The sequence below is a fragment of the Coenobita brevimanus genome, chromosome 101 (assembly GCF_032717465.1).
Source record: "Coenobita brevimanus isolate Jiangsu-jjx chromosome 101, ASM3271746v2, whole genome shotgun sequence".
NCBI classification, from domain to species: domain Eukaryota; kingdom Metazoa; phylum Arthropoda; class Malacostraca; order Decapoda; family Coenobitidae; genus Coenobita; species Coenobita brevimanus.
In genome coordinates, this window is record NC_137054.1 from 630,255 (window position 1) to 649,119 (window position 18,865).

The 18,865-nt window shown below is 42.7% G+C and overlaps 1 protein-coding gene across 1 annotated transcript in view; it reads right to left on the bottom strand.

Annotated features, from left to right (window-relative positions):
• Positions 1-995: 995 nt before the first annotated feature.
• LOC145414873 (beta-sarcoglycan-like) overlaps positions 996-18,865 on the bottom strand; it is a 152,463-nt gene continuing 134,593 nt past the window's right edge. The window contains exons 6-7 of the mRNA XM_080284293.1: positions 14,588-14,743; positions 996-1,347 (exon numbers count right to left, since the gene is read on the bottom strand). Of these exons, the coding sequence (XP_080140419.1) occupies positions 1,033-1,347; positions 14,588-14,743 (471 nt within the window). The 3' untranslated portion in view covers positions 996-1,032. The remainder of the gene's footprint in view (positions 1,348-14,587; positions 14,744-18,865) is intronic.

Consider the following 18,865-nt stretch of genomic DNA (forward strand, 5'->3'; position numbering starts at 1 on the left):
GCAGCTTACAGTACAGGTAAAACCAAAATTTGTATGAAGACAATGGGCGATATTTTAGTATGGTTAGGAAGCTTCCTAAAACCTCTTCCTTAATGCCTTATTTTCTGACTCTGCTCCATTACAACACTGTTGTTATTCATGCAACCTATCCCAATACTGAAAAGATGTAAGAGGCAAACCAGAGAATATTACTGAGTAGTTTGAAAAGTAAATCATTAAAGAAGAGGTATCAGGAAGCCTTCTTACCTGACAAGGATAGGGGCCAAATTCAGGTGGAAAATTGAGTGACATGCCTTACAGTTTCCTATAAGCTAGGAAACCACTTACAATGCTGGGCAGTAACCACAGAACCAACTCAAGTGTTCTCTATGTGTCAACAAGTGGGTTGGTGGGAGGGTTACAGTCCCTCCCCATAAAACCACTAACTCAAAGACATATGGCCACCCTTTAAGGAACTATGGCATCTGGCTACAGATAGACAGATGGATGGAGAGTCACAAGTATCAGTGACAACCTGGGTTAGATTTATGGCAGTCCTGTCTCGTAATGAGGAATTTATACCAAGTTAGTATCACCACTGAATTCTATGAATGATACGATTTTCATTAAAATATAAGTTATAATGTGATGCAACAGCAAGGTGAGGTGAGATCAGTGATGATCTAAGTGAAAACCTGGATTCAGTATGAAACAGAAAAGATGCTGCTGCACAAGCAGGGTTGATGTTCCATACACCATCATCATCCAGATCCACTTTCTCAATAATACAATGAGGGGAGTAAAATGAAAATAGACTGCCAGGTGTGCTGGGTCCCCAAACTGCTTAATCCTTTTACACCACTTTAAATTTTGTATAAAGGACAAAGTATACATCGAGTATAGAACTCCAGCACAGAGCTACATAATGACAACAAATCATTGACCACACAGATAGTCACTAAAGAACCCTATTATTATTTATTTACTTCTCTGGTACTAATACCATACACAGCACAAATAACTGAAGGTGAAAAAGTCTGAGATAAAAGCCAATTACATATTAGTACATGGGTTGATAAAGCTGGCACAATTAATCTGATTTGCTTGACTGCGCTCATTGTTGTCAGCAGGGACAGGTACCCTAAAAAGCTGAGCATGTGGCATGCACATACACAACTTGTACTGTCCCCGAGGTTTATTACGGTCACTGATGGGTACAAGTGGTATGGTGTTTACATCAATGATGATGCCACCTCCAGTCTCCAGCATAATAGAACCATTGATGCTCCGTAAGAAGATATCCTGATCTGCGGACCACGTCATCTTCTCCCCATCCATGGAGAGACCCTCATTACCCTTCAACTGAATCTGGGGTCAGGACAGGGAAGAAAGGTATTACAGCAGTAAAGCACCACAGAATATGTTAGATGGTAATGCTACATACAAGGAAAATTTCTGTACAGTAAACTCCTGATTATCCAGCATAATAGAGCCATAGGCCTGCCGGATACTGTCAATATGCCGACTTATGCAAAAGTCCCCCCTAGGGGACCCTAACCCCCCAACCCTATAACATTTATCCACTGTTTAAATCCTATAAAATGCTTTAAAATGTCAAAAAACAGCTAACAGATGTTCCTAATAATAAAAACTATTAAGTACACTATAATTTTATTTACAGAAGCAATTTCATGCTGACAATGGGGACAATATCAAACTTCCCCCAGCTGCGACACCCGTTTTCCTTCACTTGCCAGTAATGTATAAACACATGCACTGTAAACAATAATTTGTCAAAAAAAAAGCTAGAAGATGTTCCTAATATTGAAATACGGTACTGCATGTACAGTGAAAAGCAGTGTAATTTTCTGTACAGAAACACATTTCATGTTAATGGTGGTGGTGATGTAAAGACATTACCGGAGAATACTGTACAGTAATGCCTAAAATAAACAAAACAAAAAAATCAATAAAATGAAGCATGCTTCACTGTACTGTACTGTGCAGTATACACCATACTGTACTTTCATTGATAGAAATTCTAGCAGATGACTCCACCACACAGAACAAAACAAAACTTTTGTCAGAAATTTTATACACTCTCTTCTCTGATGGGTGTTAGTCAAACAACGACAAATACTAATTTAAATAATCAAAGTCTCTTAGGAAACTAAGGTATAATTAATACTCTAACTCACCAATAACACTATTGTCTTATATCCTATCTAGCCCCCTCGATTTGGCCAAATCATAAAGGTTATTTAGCTAGATAGAGTCGGAATAACAGATGACGATGGGCGTGAAATCTTGGTCAGTTCGTCTGGGCCTTTCCAAACATCCTTAGGTGTGATTTATGCACGGTGCAGCTCGAATGAGCTTCAGGAAGTATGAAAAAATAGCGAATCTCTCTCCCCTCACAGGATTCAGAGATGCCAAATATTATTTAATTACAGTTACCCAAATACAGAGAATCGCTTCATGAAATATATAAGGAAAATCCAGCTTAACAAGTTCCATCTATCTACCTATTGCCAGACGCCATAATCCCGTAAGGGGTGGCCATTTGACTTTGAGTTATTTGTTTTATGGAGAGGGGCGCTAACCCTCCACCAACCCACTTGTTGACATGTAGGGAGCACGTATGGTTTGGTTATATGGTTACCACCCAGCGTGGTAAATGGCTTCTTGGCTTGCAGGAAACCATTTGGCTTGTCACTCAATGTAATGCCACCTGTATAGGAAAGAAAAGCAATAAGAAGTGACAGAAAAGATGGGAGAAATAGGAAGAGAGGAGGGTAGGCACAGAAAAAGAATGATAAAGACTAAAGAAGAAGTAGGCAAAACTACACCATGTGAGTGGATGATGGTAAATAAAACTAAAGCCAAATATTCACTTTATCTCTGTCAAGATAATATTCGACCTTCTTCCATTTTCTTGTCAGGATACACGTCATCCAACCATGCAGATGCTGTCAGGTCAATGGAAAATTCCTAAGTATTTACATGTACAGTATTTACAATATACCGGTCCACAAAGGTTAAATGCAGTAGCATTTAATTTATTAATAGTAAGAATTATTAAACAGAACTAGAACACAATCTCTGGGTTAAAAAAAAAAACGCTCGATGGTTTTCCTCTGCTTTCAACAGGAACAACTATATTAATAAAGAAAGCACAAATACCGCTCAGGGGGGAAAATATTTCCCACAGTCTTGGAGGCTGGGCGAAAAATGATGCGCTGTATCACGTAAAGTGACCCCTAGCCAGGAGCTCTCTCCATTGATCTCGAGAACCCTGTGTTGCGGCTCTTTTTGGTCGCGCATCTTGACCCAATTGTTCTCCACCATTTGCAAACTCTGGGGTACCTGTTAACTCAAGGGACACCAGTTTATCAATGGTTTTTATACTGATATGTCCCCTACATTTAATTTTTACAAGTCTCAGCACCCCCTCCGTATCCGGATGTGTGTAGATGGTTTTACCTAATGGCCACTGGGATCATGGTTGTTCTGTTTTTACTAAGACCACATCCGTGTTTATGAATGACTCGCTGCTGGCAGCCTGAGCCCCATAAAATCTCTCTCTTAGGCTACAAAGATAATCTTCATCCTAATGTCTATTCCAGGTGTCCAATACATCTTGCAAACGTTGATATCCCACACGCAAATGTTGTTCCAGTTCATTATTCTCTATCATGGGATCATGTACTTCCTCCTGCATATCCACACAAGGCACCGGATGGATCTTTCTGCCATACAACATATGAACTGGTGTCAATGCCTCAGTTGTTATGCTAGTATCATCCAGATAGGTTAAAGGTCTATCATTAATCCTAGCCTCAGTTTCAATTATTACTGTTCTCAGCTCCTCTCTGGTGCTCTTGGTTCTGTGTAGAGGTTTCCCAAAGGCAGTTCTTCACAATACCAATCATTCAATCTGTAAATCCACTTTCCCATGGTGCTCTAGGAGCTATGAAGTGCCAAGTACAAATTCGGATTCCCAGCGCCGACTTAACCTTTGGGTCATTTATTATATTTAAAAGTAGAGGCGATGCTCCAACTAAATTGGTTCTGTTGTGGCTTCTTAATTTACTAGGACAAGACCTTCTAGCTGCAAATCTTCTGAATACATTCAGGAATGTCTCTGAAATTAAATCTTCTGCCATTTCTAGATGGACTGCCTTTGTGTGGGTGCAAGTAAACAAACATATACATGTATACACCTTAAAAGGGAGTTCCCTCACCCGTAACTGTTATGGCCCCTGTGTAATGAAATCCAGTTACTTCGAAGGGCCGACTTATATTTACCCTATCCTTTGGTAAAGCAGGTGGTCCTGGAGAGTCATATGGTAGTTGTTCATACCTCCTACATATAATGCAACTCTAGAGATACTTCTCTACAACCTGTCTAGCCTTAGGAGTCCAATACCTTTCTCGGATCTGGGCCAAAGTCTGCGGCACACCTGCATGAAGAGTTAACTCATGGGCTTCCTTAACAATTAATTGTACAAAATATTCATTCTTGGGTAACAATATAGGATGTCTAGTTTGGAGAGGCAAATCAGCCTTTACTATTCTGCCACGGCATCTGATTAGGCCCTTTCCATCTAAGAATAATCCTATATCTCTTATCAGCTTATTATTGCTGCCAGTGCTTTGGCATAAAAGGTAAAAAATCTCTCCATAACATTTTCTTTGAAGTTTTTTCAGCCAATATTCCATGGCATCAAACTCCTCAAACCCCACTTTCTTATTCAAAAAGGTTACAACTAGTTTAGTAGTGTTAAGGGGTTGTCTTATTGATGAAAATCTACTGGTGTCTATTACATCTGGCTCAGGTACTACAGGATCCAAGTTTACAACACTAACCTCAGCAGTAGTATACTGTTTCTGTTCAGGCCATTCTTTAGTAAGCAGCCATTTGGGACCTTTAAACCACAAGTCATCTTTAATCAGTCTCTTTACTATCAAGCCTCTCAAGAGCAGACCTGCTGGGTTTTGCTTGGAGGATACATGTATAAATTTAAATCCGGAAGGCATTTCTTTTATTGTCTTCACTCTATTGTGAACAAAAAGAATTTTACTGTCTTCCTTTCCTATCCAGTAAAGACAAATCTCACTGTCAGTCGATACATACAATATCCTCAAACTGAATATCAAGAGTAGTGGTCAAATACCTGGCCAATTTAGTTCCTACTTCTATGAAGGCCAATTCCATTTGAGGTAAGGTTCTTCCTTTAATTGGTGCAACTCTGGCTTTAGACATAATAATCTTACTATCATCTCCTGTTGCACAATAAGCTACTGCTCCATATGCTTTTTGAGAGGCATCACAAAATATATGAAAATGTGACTTCTCACTACTGTTTATCTGCCTGGGAATACATATGCTTGATGTTTTTTTTCAAATTCCTTTCTAATCTGTTCCCATTGTTCCACATATGTCTCACCTAATTCAGTGTCCCTGTCCAATTTTTCTCACCAAGCCTCCTGCACTAAACATTCACCCCTAATAACTATAGGACTGACCAAACCTAATGAGTCAAATAACATGGAGACCTGACTTAACAAGGACCTCTTGGTGAGAGAGACATCAGAGAACTTAATTGGTTTTAGACTTATCAGCCCTTGTATCCCTGTTAAGACCCAACACATTCTGAGTTTTGAGAATGCCAGTATTTGGAATTCCTCTTGTATTCTATTCCTTAAAAGAGGTGAATTTGTATTCCAGCTTTGTAATGGCAAATTTGCCTTCCCACACTCGAAACTGGCTACTTCATAAGCCTTCAATGCTTCCGTCTATGTATCACCAACAACTTGTAAATTATCCATATAGAAAGCCTGTCCTATTTCTGGGCATTTGGCATTTTCAAAATGATGCTTCAAAGTGTGGCATTGTAGGAAAGGACTAATACAAAAGCCAAAGAGCACCGATCAGAAAGAGTAAGTTTTCAAAGGATTATCCTCATTTTGAGAGTCTTGAGGCCAGAGGAATTTTGTAAATTTCCTATCCTCCTCTCTCAATCCTATTCTGAAAAAAGCCTTACTAATGTCTGCTGTTTAAGCATAAGGTTTCTCTCTAAATCTTAGTAACGTATTCCCTAACGTCTCTGTTAGTGTAGGTCCACAGTATAGGCAGTCGTTCAAGCTAAAGGTGATCCTTTGGACGCTTTACTACCAGGCACACCATGCATACCAACTACACCATCAACTGCTACATTTCCCACTCTAGCATTCAGATCTCCCATCATTAGCACATTCACATTCGCTCCAAAACTCTGCAGACACTCATCAACATCATTACAGAAAGACTCCCTCTCTACTTCATCCCCTTCACGACCAGGCCCATATGCACTCACAACTCATGTTCAAAATTTCGCTTTCACCCACATCAGTCTTGATGACACCTCCTTCCATTCAATCACACATTGCTGTACTGTACTTCCAGACTCATTAACAAGGCCACACCTTCTCTTGCCTTTCCTCTAAATCTTCCATTCACACTTCCAAACATTGACTCACCCTTCCCTTTCATCTTCGTTTCACTCAAAGCTAACACATTCAACTTTCTTCTCACAAACATTCTCCCAATCTCCTCCCTTTTAGCCTCAATCATACTACATCCACGCATATTCATAGACCCAATCATCAGGGTACGGGGATAACTCAATCCCCCATCCCTTTCTCTGGCCTGTCACTTTTTAGGAACTAAAAAACAGAGGAGGGGGTCCCCAGTCCCCTCACTCCCCCCCCTTTTTAGTCGCCTTTTACGACACGCAGGGAATACGGTGGCAGCATTCTTCCTAACACAACCTGGCTGCAGAGTAGTAGTACCACCCCATAGTGTGGCCAGATTGTGTCCCCCCCCCCCCACAACCACCTCAGTGTATTTCTCCTAATTTTCTCAGTCACATCCACATCCACCCCACAATGTTTTTTCACTTCTTCATTCATCAACCTGTCCCTCCATGTCACTCCACATGCTCCTCTCAGGTAACTCATTTCCACTGCTCTCTCTTGACTTGTTCCCCTCTAGCAAGGTCCAAGCCTTGCTTCCATATGTCAGGGTAGGGATCACAATACTATCATGTGGTGACTTCTTAACTTCCATACTCACCTCCCTATTTCTCATCACCACTTTCAGTGAACCAGCAACCTTCCTTCCCTGCTGTACCCTTTCAAGCACTTCATCCCCAAAACTTCTGTCCTTACTCATCACACTACCCAAGTACTTGGATGCACTCACATTCTCCATATCCTCACCATCCAACCTCACTGTGCAATCTGTGATTTCAATTCTCTCAAACACCATAACTTTACTCTTGTTTACATTAACTTTCAGATTCCTCTTCTTACATATTGTCCCAAATTCAATCACCAAACCCTGCAACTCCCATTCATCTTCACTCAACAATACTGTATCATCAGCAAACAGCAACACCAGAATCTTCCACACCTCACCCTCATTCATTAGAGCCACCCCCACATCCACTGCTCTACCTTGGACCTCCTTTACAACCCCATCCATGAATATGTTAAACTGCCATGGAGACATCGCACATCGGTGTTCAGTCCCACATTGAGATAAAAAAACTCACTCAGCTCATCATCCACTTGCACCATAGCCCTAGCTCCCTTGTACAGTACATACTCTTCACAGCACTCAACAAATTCCCATCCATTCCACATACTCCTCATATATTCTTAATCATATGCAACCTTTGACATGGCTGTATTAAGAACAGCCATGTCAAAGGCTGCATATATTTAGTTTCAGAATTAGTTACATGCAAGGGTAGAGCCCATTTCTTACACAAACATTACGGAAGTCAAAGCCATCCAGATTCCATTCTGCATCCGTAGTCAAAATACATGGCTAGGCCTAAACACAAACGGATTATTTGGCACCACATGTCAGTATATTTCTCTCACAAGCCAGCATCTGATATCACCACTTTAAAGTTTATTTGATGTCACTATACAAGGTGTAATGCAGCATTGTCTACCGAATATTAACTCCTTTATATTGTGCCCTGAATGAAAACAGACAAAAAATGTGACCACCACTCCACATTTCATTCACACTCCCCTACCTACCCTCCCTCCCCTCCCTCACTCCACCCCCGTACCATCGCTCCTCCCCCTATCCACCTTCCCTTCTCTCTCTGGCTCCTTCCTTAGCCCTGTGACTTGCCACGCATAAAGACACCAGCCTGAGCCGCAGGGTACCGAAGGATAGGTGATTATTTATGACCACGACTGTACGTAGTGTACTACATCAGAATACACACACACACACACACACACACACCACAAACTATACGAAGGTAAACTTCATAAACAAAGGTAAACATTTACTCAGGTTGATGAGCAAATGACTGCACTTGAAAGGGTAGTAGTAGGCCTTGGGTGGAGCCATGGTGTGCTGTAGTATTCCACATGGTCAAATAGAAATGCAGACGGATAAAAAGGCAACCGATCAGCAGGGCAGAGGGCGGGAATGTCACTGAGGCAGCTCAGCCAGTCTGTCTGGCAGAGCATGGTTTGAACTGTCGAAATGACAGGGATATCCATGTCAAATGACGAAAAAGGGTATAGATTTATAAATGTTGAAACGACGCACTGTTGAATAACAATCGGTTGGAAAACAAGGGCTTGGTATACTGGGATTTTTTTAAACGTTTTTTAAAAATGTTCATAAATAGATTCCATTATTGCACGTAATACTGCACGTATCATATATATTATGGAATATGAAGTGATTTAATTTAATTGCCAAGCACTGTTTTACTAATCTGTATCATATTTTAACAGATGTCTCCTGTGTGATTTATGTAAAGATTTGCTTTATGACTGCACCTGCCTTCGCCATCACAAAGTCATGTGACAAATGTGCCATGATTAACAAACGCTCTTAATGCACAATACCGTTTTAGTGCAAGTTTTATGAAATGCACATTTAGTTGCAAGCTGTTAGGCATGTTACAATCAGTGGGGGGTCTGGAGGGTGAAGCCCCTTGGTTAGGTTTCAGAGTTAGGCTTTCACTGCTATTTACGGTTTTAAACTGTATATATATGAGTATGTTTTGATCTGCTGACGTCATATCCAGTCAGCGGGATCAGCAGTAAACATGCTTTCGGGGGCATTCAGGCAGCTTTCTGGAATATGCCTAAGTAGCTATATTTCTTTGTTCCCCAATATTTTTTTATTGAAATTCAAATGTTAATCACCTGAAATGTATCTAGTCCTAAAATTATTTTCCTTGAGAACTTAGGTCTACAGTATATGAAAACAGCTCAAATCCCTTGCATCACTGTCCTTCATATTTACCCATATTCAAGCATACCATAGCACTTACTGTAAGCCAATCACAGTGCTTCCCTCCCATGCTAAGTATGAAGAACACACGCGCATGATACCCCAGCACCTGGCTCAGAGCATTGTCTCCTCTCTGCTGTTAGCACGTGTTTTCAGTGCAGTTTACGAGGATTTTCCATTTTTCACCCCCATGGCCGACTGTAACCCTCCTAAGCCTGCAACTTCTTCAAGGAAGGTGAAGAAGAAGAAGCCAATGCTAACTTACGCCCAAAAGTTATTTGTAATAAGGATGACTGACGGCAGTCAGAAGAAAGCCAAAATTGCCCACCTTTGTGGACTCAATGAATTGATGAATCAAGGGAGACACACACTTGTCTCCTGTTGAGAGGCCATAGTCTGTCTCAAGCCTTGGAATCCCTCCCCCCTCCCCCATCCATTCAAGCAATGTCATCAGTCGGAATCAGTAAGAATCATACGATATTGTTCTATCTATATACCTGTATATCTATCTATTGCCAGACTCTTCAATCCCACATGCGATGGCCACAAATAAGTCGCCTCCATGTTGCACTGTCCCCCGCCATTCCACTGCCCTCTTCCCAGTTCACAAACCCCTCTCTCATATACCTCTTCACTCCTTTCCTCCATCTCATCCTCAGCCTCCCCTTCCCTCTCCCCCCCTCAGCCTCACTCACACACACTCTCCTCATCAGTCTCCCACTCTCCATCCTCTCCAAATGGCCAAACTACCTCAATGTATTTCTCCTAATGCTTTCTATCACATCCACATCCCCACCACAATGCTCCTTCACTTCCTCATTTGTCTGTCTGTCTCTCCTGCACAATTGCTGACTCTATACAGGGGTTTCATCTGCCCCTGTGTGGAGTACAACTCTCATGTGTGGGGAGGCTCCCCACATACAGGTCTTCTCAATAGCGTGGAGTCAAAGGCTTTTCGTCTCTAACTCTCCTCCTCTTACTGACTCCCTTCAACCTCTGTCTTTTCGCTGCACTGTTGCATCTTTATCTCTTTTCTATCTCTACTTTAATGGTCACTGCTCCTCTGAACTGTCTGCTTGCATTCCTCCACCTATACGACAGGCGGGTAGCAGCCGTCTGGCAGCAAACTCTCATCCCTTTTCTGTCCAACTCTCTAATGCAAGAGTTAACCGTTACTCCCAGTCTTTCATTTATGCAACAGCTCAACTCTGGAACTGTCTCCCTCTGTCTGTATTTCCTGTTGCCTATGATCTCCAGTCTTTCAAACGCAGCGTGTCCAGGCATCTGAAAAAGATCGGATCTTGAATTTGGCTCTCTATTGTATTTTGATTTTCTCTTGGAGGAAACTGTTATTGCGGGCTCATGGCCTTTGGTTCCTTCTTCCTCGCATAAAAAAAAAAAATTATATATATATATATATATATATATATAACTCCAAATGCTCCTCTCAAATAACTCATTTGCACTGCTCTCACTCTTGACTTGTCCCTCCAACACAGTCCAAGCTTCACTTCCATACATTAGTGTCACGAGTTGGCATGATTAAGTATTTGAATAAACTCGTGACATTAACTCTGGTGGGAAACCGCGAATTCTAGTGGAATCCCAGTATTTATCGCTCAGTTTAACCGCCACGTATTCACCCGATCGGGAATGTTTTCAGGACAATTTTCACTATTTCATAAGTGATCGTCTTTGTGCGAGACATTAGCACCTCCGCTGAGCGATTTATTATGGGAATGTTTCGCTCATTCTAGCCGTTAGCAAGTGCGGCTCGACACTCGCCTCTTTCTCACAATTTGAACTCAGTCAAGGTTTGAGCGCCGTTGAAGCAGGTAGTGTGTGTAGCAGCGTCCTTCCTCAGCAACGATGCCTAGTTCCCACCGCCGCTGTTGGAATCCCACCTAGCGTGATTGGCGAGAGGCTCAGCATGTGCAGTGTCCTTCCTCAGTAACGATGCCCAGTCATCCGCTTAGTCCACTTTTCTCCAGTATTTCTTTTCGTTTTTTCCTAGGTTTAAGAGTTAGCTTTTGAGTGAGCGAGTGAGTGCGATCTCCTTATTTGAATTCATCTTAAGACTCATGTAACGTTAATTTATTTTATTGTAGTCAATAAATTTACAGTTCTTTTTCTTGAGCTTCATGTAATGTAAATTCGTATTTTATTTCTCCACGAGCTTATTTCACTTATAGCTCCTAGTTTGCATAAACGCTTTGCAATTCATAACTGGAACTTAGGCCAGTCCTTTTGTATTAAGCTAAAATCCGTTGTGCAACCAGGAGTTAATGCATCAGCAAGAACTTGTTATCATTAATAGCATTAGTTATTGATTGTCAGGGGTGGAGCCACTTTCTCCAGAGGCCAACAGTACTAATAAACAGCATGTGTGAATAATTAGTCTCTGCTGTGTACTGTTGAGAAAGTTTATAAATTCTCGTCCTTTGAGAATCGGCGAAGTAAGCCGGCATAAAGTAATCACTGCTTGACTTTCACAAGACAATTCATTGTCCTGTTCTCAGTATCAATGAATAAATATTCTTTAATACTGCATATTCTTAAAAACCCCGTGACATTTAGAGATGGTATCACAATAGTATCATGCAGCGACTTTTCTGTTTCTATGCTCACTTCCCTATTTCTAATCACTGCTTTCAAAGAACCAGCAACTTTTCTTCTTTGTTGTACCCTTTCAGGCACTTCATCATCCAAACTTCCATCCTTCCTCATCACATTACCCAAGAACTTGTATGCACTCACACTTTCCATTTCCTCATCATCCAACTTCACTGTAAATTCAGTGACTTCACTTCTCTTGAAGACCATAACTTTACTCTTCCCTACACTCACCTTTAGATTCCTTTTCTTACACACTCTCCCAAACTCAATCACCAAGCCTTGAAGTTCACCTTCGTCTTCACTTTACAATCTGCAAACCATCTGCAGACAACAGTTCAGGAAGTTTCCAAAAGCTGCCCTTTCTCATTAGGACCACTCCAGCATCCACTGCACTACCTTGTATCTCTTTTATAACTCCATCCATATACAGATTGAACAGCCATAGAGACATGGCACATCCTTGTTTCAATCCAACATTCAGATAGAGAAATTCATCCAGTTCACTATCCACATGCACTGCAGCCTTAGCACCCTCATACACACACTGCAAGGCATTCAACAACTTCACATTTACTCCATGTACAATATTCTTAATATTTTCCACATTCCATGTCTATCAACTCTGTTATATGCTTTCTCCAAATCCATGAAGGCCGCATAAAACTTCTTTCCCTTCTCTAGAAATTTTTCCACTGAAGACCTATGAATATCTGATCTCAACAACCTTTTCCCTTCCTATAACCTCCCTATCCCTCTCCAACTAATTCCTCTGTTATTGCCCCTAACTTTGTCAATAAGTACCCTACCATATAACTTTCCAATTACACTCAGAAGACAAATGCCCATATGATTACCACAACCTCATTTTTCCCCTTTTCCTTTGTACATGGAAATAATTATACCTTATTTCCAATCACCCAGGACTCTACCTTCCCCCCAGGCCAATCTGTACATCTTCCATACCCATTCTACTACAATCTTTCCCCCATGTTTCAGCAGCATTTCACCACACATTCCATCAATTCCTGGGGCTTTCTCCATTTTGACTTTCTTCACTGCTTCCACTACTTCCATCCTACTGACCTCTTTCTCCCTTCTCACCTCCCTCCCTCTCTCAGCCATTCCTGTCGCCCAAACTCACATTACTTTCATTCCTTATTTTTAACAGCTCCTTAAAGTGTTCTGTCCATTTGCTCACTTTTTATCCCTTCTCCACCACCAATCTATGATTTTTATCTTTCATTCCACTACTAACTTTTTTATTTCCCTGTCTAACTCTCTTTACCTCTTTCCAGAACATCTTACATTCCCACAATACTGTTCATTCCCATTAAATATGCCTTACTAATTTCTTTTCCAGGTTGTCAGTGTTCGTTTGTGACCAATTTGATGTAGGTTAGGGGGTAAGGAGGGCAACTTTTCTGAGATGACAGACCAATAAGTAATTTTCTCCATAAGATTACAGTAATCTTCCTAATATCAGATGTAATGCAGCCAAAGGCATGTCCAGAAATTGGGCCCAACCGGATATTGGGCCCCTGCCTCCTGAACTGGTATTTATGGACCCTAACCCAGCCTAACTTTGAAAGCCACCTAAATAACTCCCTACCAGACATGCATAGCACCTATTTAAGACCCGACTCAAACCAATAATGGACATACAGCATGAAATAAATGAAAAGGAACCAAAGAATGAGGAATTAGAAGTGAGTATGGAAAATATTTAGCAGTGTACTAGGTACTTACGGCACGTCTGTTGCCGCCTCCTCTAAGGCTCTGGCAGTGGTGAAAATGCTCTTGAAGCACGAACAGTAATCCAGTGTTGTGTTGCACTTAATTCTTTGCACTGTAAATTATAACTGTTTAACACTGCACATTCTGTTCTTAATTGCGCCATGCCATTTTCAACTGCCAGTTTCAACCTCCAGTTTGCACTCCACATTTAATCCTTTGCACTCTAAATTCTAATTTCTTAACACTACACAACACTGTAAATTCCCATGTGGTCTAGTGGCGAGGTATTGCAGTTTATTCACTGATTATTCATAAAAACAAGCACGTGCGGCATCCACTGCAATGAGCATCTACTCACGATGGTAGTTTGGTGGTAACTGGGGAAGGGGGAGGAAGGCGCTGCGTGCCAATTTCAAATTACAGGTAGGATAAAATTCAGATTGTTTTTTAATTTTTTTCATTTTTTGGCCATTTTTGGGTTCTGAAGGGCCAGGCCCAGAATGTCCGAAACTGGGATGTCCGTGAATTGGGCATCCGGTTGTTACTGGGATTACTGTACTGTATTTCTAATTCACAGAATTCTCAAGTAGCGGTGTATGTTCAGTACTATAAAGCCGCGATTTAGGAGATTCCACCGTATTAATAAAAAGACTAATTTTTTGGTTCAGTTTGCCAAGGCCAACACTAAATTTCTATTTCATCTCTCACAATGCCTTAAAAAATAAACTATTTGTTTTGGTCTCCACTTCTCTCTCTTTTCATATTTCATCATGCTGTTCGTCTCCCATTTGCCCTTATCCTCCTAAGTCCAGATATTCTCAATTAATGGCCATTAATGGCTCCTCCACCATTTGCTCAGTTCCCTCAGCAAACAGCCTGTACCTATTGTGTACTAAAAAAAAATGCTAGTTAAAGCTAATAAGATTATTCATTACAAACCATAGTGTCAGCATGAATCCTGAGATCAGAAACAGTTGGACTGGTTATACGGGCAGTTCTGCTGCTCTTCACGTACAGATTCTTTACCCCCTGAGGTAGCCCAAAGTTAGGGTAGTCTGTAGAAAAAACTGTTTCACCACTGTCTGGCTCCACAACCTAAGGGAAGAAGGGAAGGCTGTAGTCACTGTTGGCAACAGTGATAGCAGACCTTATGATAAAGATGATGCTACAGTAAAGATTGAAAGATTAGAAGTGCTATGTTTTAATGAACAGTGGCAAATTAAACAGAGCATGGGAACATTAGCTGCTGTTACTCCTGATGTTACTGTTACAAAATCAAGATCAAAAGGATGTTAACCCAGTGGACTGCAGGAGAGTGGCCACTGTAACTGCTCACTCCCGGAGATTTTTTGTCAAGGTTGTGTTGAAGGACTGTCTGTGTTGTGCTGGTGTAGTGAATGAGGTCAGTAAGTGTGTTGTGGTGTGTGGGGTTGCACTGCAATGTGGGTATAATGGATTCTCTGTAACCTGTATTTTCTGTCAGTAATGTAATAGGGAAAAGTGACAGCTGCATTGCAGTCCAGCTAAGTGCATTTGTGTCTTTCTGGGTAGGGCAGTCTCTGAGGGGTGAATATCTGGTGACGGTTCATGAAGGATAATACATGGCTGAAGGTTACAGATAACTGTGGAGGCTTTGTGTCAACATAAATGTTGGTGAAGTGAAGTGCTGAGTGGAGAAACAATGTCATCGAGCCACCTTTTATTTATTTATTTTTTATTTTTTTTAGGGCAGTGGTGCAACACAGAATGATGAGAGTTTTAAGCTGTTGCAGTAGCAGTAATAGTAGTAGCTATCCAAGCAGTCTGGCTGAACAGCCCCGAGTCCCTAAGGAAGGACACAGTTGAGGCTGTGCTTTCCCACAGTGCTCTCAAGGAGTGCATGTTGTGTTGTTGGCACAGGCGATTGTGTGTAATGCAGTCATCCATAATGTGCTTAATAATATGGGGTGCTGTGTTGCATCCTGGAGAGGAATCAGCAACAGAGCCATCCAGCCTCTTCTGATAACTTAAGAGGGCTGGATGATGCCCATATCTCAGCCTGACCAAGTGGACCCTATCCTCACGAGGGACGTAGGATTCACAAGGGTGGATATCAGGAGGCTGTCCATGCAGCTGTGTGTTGTCTTTGAGTGAATGAATGGAGCAGCATGCGATAAGAGCATGAATATACTTCTGGAAGCTGGTTTGAGGCAGGCAAGGGGGGAGAGATGACAGTATTTGTGTATGATATCATGTGCTGGGTGTTGTTTTGATGTTGCTTAGTGTGTGTGGATGTGCTGCCACGTAGCGTAGTAGATAGTGTGGTTTTGTGGAGGCTGTGGCAAGAATTTGTGTGCCTCCCATGTCTAGATGATCCTTGACTTTGAGGACTTTGGTTTCTTGGTGTAGGTGGTCTGTAGGTGTAGTAGCAGTGCAGCCTGTAATTATTTTTAGGGTCTTGTTCCGTATGGTCTGTAGAGTGTTGGAGTGTGTTTTTGTGAGGTTAGAAGCCCATGCAGGGCTTGCATAATTCATCACTGAACATTTATATTGTTTGTGTACTGTGGTGGTGGTTTCTTTGTTGTGTCCAAATGCTGCATGGGCAACTGACTGTATGGCACTGAGTCTTGGTGTTAATTTATTTTATGTGTTTGTGTAGTGTTGTTTAAATGACCCTGATGTACTGTATGTTACACCAAGGATTTTGGTGTGTGTGTGGGGGGGGGGGTAGAGGAGTGTTGTTTATGGTGAGGTGTGGAGTGTGACTATGTTCTGCTGTCCAGTTTGTGAGAAGGTTCACTGTAGATTTGGCTGGGGCTATTGTGAGTGTTTGTGGTGAACCATTCATGTAGTCTGCTGAGGTAAGGTTGGAGGACGTGCACGGCTGTGTTTGTGTTTTGGCATGTACTGTACATGCTAGTGTTATGTTGTCTGCATAGGAAGCTATGTGTATTCGTGGTGTGTGGGGTGTGGGTACGTCATGCATGTATAGGTTAAAGAGTGTAGGAGATAAAACAGATCCTTGGGGGATGCTGTTTGTGAAGTGTCTGATGTTCGATGACTAACTGGCAAATGTTACATGTGCACATCTGCCTGCTAAATACAGTACAGTAGTTTGCTAGCCATCTTTTTATGTTATTGTGCATGTTCATGCTGAATATTTTGCTTGTGAGGTTATGGTGGGAGACGGTATTAAAAGCTTTACTAGTCTAGTTTGACTATGAGTGTTCTGTGTGGTGGCCTAGCTGAACTGATGCCATCAAAAACTCTTTGTGTAAGGTCTGTAAGAAGAGTGTTTGTGGAGTGTAGCAGCCTAAAACCATATGATGGGGCTTGGGGGATGTGAAGTTACAAATTGTAATACAGTAATGCCCCGATATACGACACCCCTAGATGTGATACCTTGGCTTAGCGATATGGGTACAAATTGCACCAGGCCCCAATACCCAATGGGCGAGCCCCAGTTTAATGATGGGCCCTCCGATGTCGCGCTGAAATTTTGAATCACGCGCGTTCCCGCAGCCAGCTGAGCCCAACCGCCTCCCAGGATGCACAGAAACACTCACACAGGCCCCATACCCATCGCTCACCCCGCACTCACCCATATCACTCTTCTCACACCGGCCATCTCTGAGGATCTCCCTTACACTCGCCCGCCATGCATCGTATTGCACCACCAACATTATGCAAGTTGTTATCATAGTGCATCGTAACTGAGTTCGAGCAGTGCCGTGAGTAGAGCAGATACTAACCATCTGTAGCGTGAAATACTGTGTGACTTTGGGCCCAAATAAATGAGATAATGTCTGGTATGGGTGCTGCATGTGGTGGGGTTAGTGGTGGTGCTAGTGGAGGCCCTAGTCGTGGTGGTAAGCAGCCTGCTAGTGGTGGTGCTAGTGATGTTCCCCCGAAGTGTGCACATAAGACTGTGTCACTGGAGGTGAAAGTGGACATCCTTAAACAGCACGAGAAAGGCGAAGGTGCATGTTCTATCGCCTCGGTTTTCCACCTGGGCCAGTTGACTGTCTCCACCATCACGGAGACGAAGGAGGCCATTAAGGCTGCTGCTGGGGAGGTTGCAACCTTATCCGCCTCCTGTATTACCCACCAGCGAGAGCCTGTGATGGAGGAGCTGGAGTAGTTGCTGCGCATGTGGGTGGAGGATCAGAACCAGCGCAAGGCACCCATGTGCCAGGCAATTATTTGCACTAAGGCTCTCTCGCTCTGGGACGAGCTAAAGGTCAGGCATGAGCTTGATGAAAGTGAGACCTTTAAGGCTAGCCATGGGTGGTTTGACCGGTTTAAGAGGCGGGCAAAATCTCCACCACGTGAAGATGTACGGTGAGGCGGCGAGTGCAGATACAGTGGCAGCGGCAGCGTTTCCTGAAGAGCTGAAATGCATCATTGCGGAGGGTGGCTATAGTGCGAAGCAGGTGTTGAATTTTGATGAGACTGGGCTCTTTTGGAAGAGAATGTCCTCCAAGACATATCTTGCAATGGAGGAAAGGTCTACGCCAGGATTGAGGCCCTCGAAGTACCGGCTGACACTGCTGCTGGGGGGGCAACGCCCAGGGCGACCTCAAGTTGAAGCCGCTCCTAGACTACCACTCGAAGTATGCCAGGGCTCTGGTGTGGTATGTTAGGGAGAACCTTGGGGTTATCTGGAAGTCGAACAATGAGGCTTGGTTGACTTTAGATATCTGTTTGTTGTATTTTCACTCATACCTCTCTCGTGTGCTGAAGAGGTATGCATCTCGTGAGAATCTAGCGAACAGATTTCTCCTGGTGGTGGATAACATGCCTAGCCACCCGTCCGCAATGAAGGCATGGGCCAGCAATATCGAGGTGGTGTTCCTACCCCCCAACGCCATGTCTTTGTTGCAGCCAATGGACTAAGGGGTGATAGCTGCCTTTAAGGCCTACTACCTCCACCGCACAATGAAGCAGTTGGTAAGGGCCTGTGACAGTGACGACAGGACAACAGTACAGCAGTTCTGAAGAAGGTACAACATACGCCATGCCCTGGAGAATATAACTGCAGCATGGGATGAGGTGAGCCAGGTGACAATGAACAGTGTGTGGCGGAAGCTGTGGCCAGAATGTGTTCACTCCTTAACCGGTTTCCCCAAGGGCATGCAACCTCCGCCTCTCGAGTGTGTGTGGCAGGACACTGTTGAGTTGTCGCAAGAGGCAGGCTTTGGGGAGGTCGACGAGCATGACATGAAAGAAAGTTCTCGA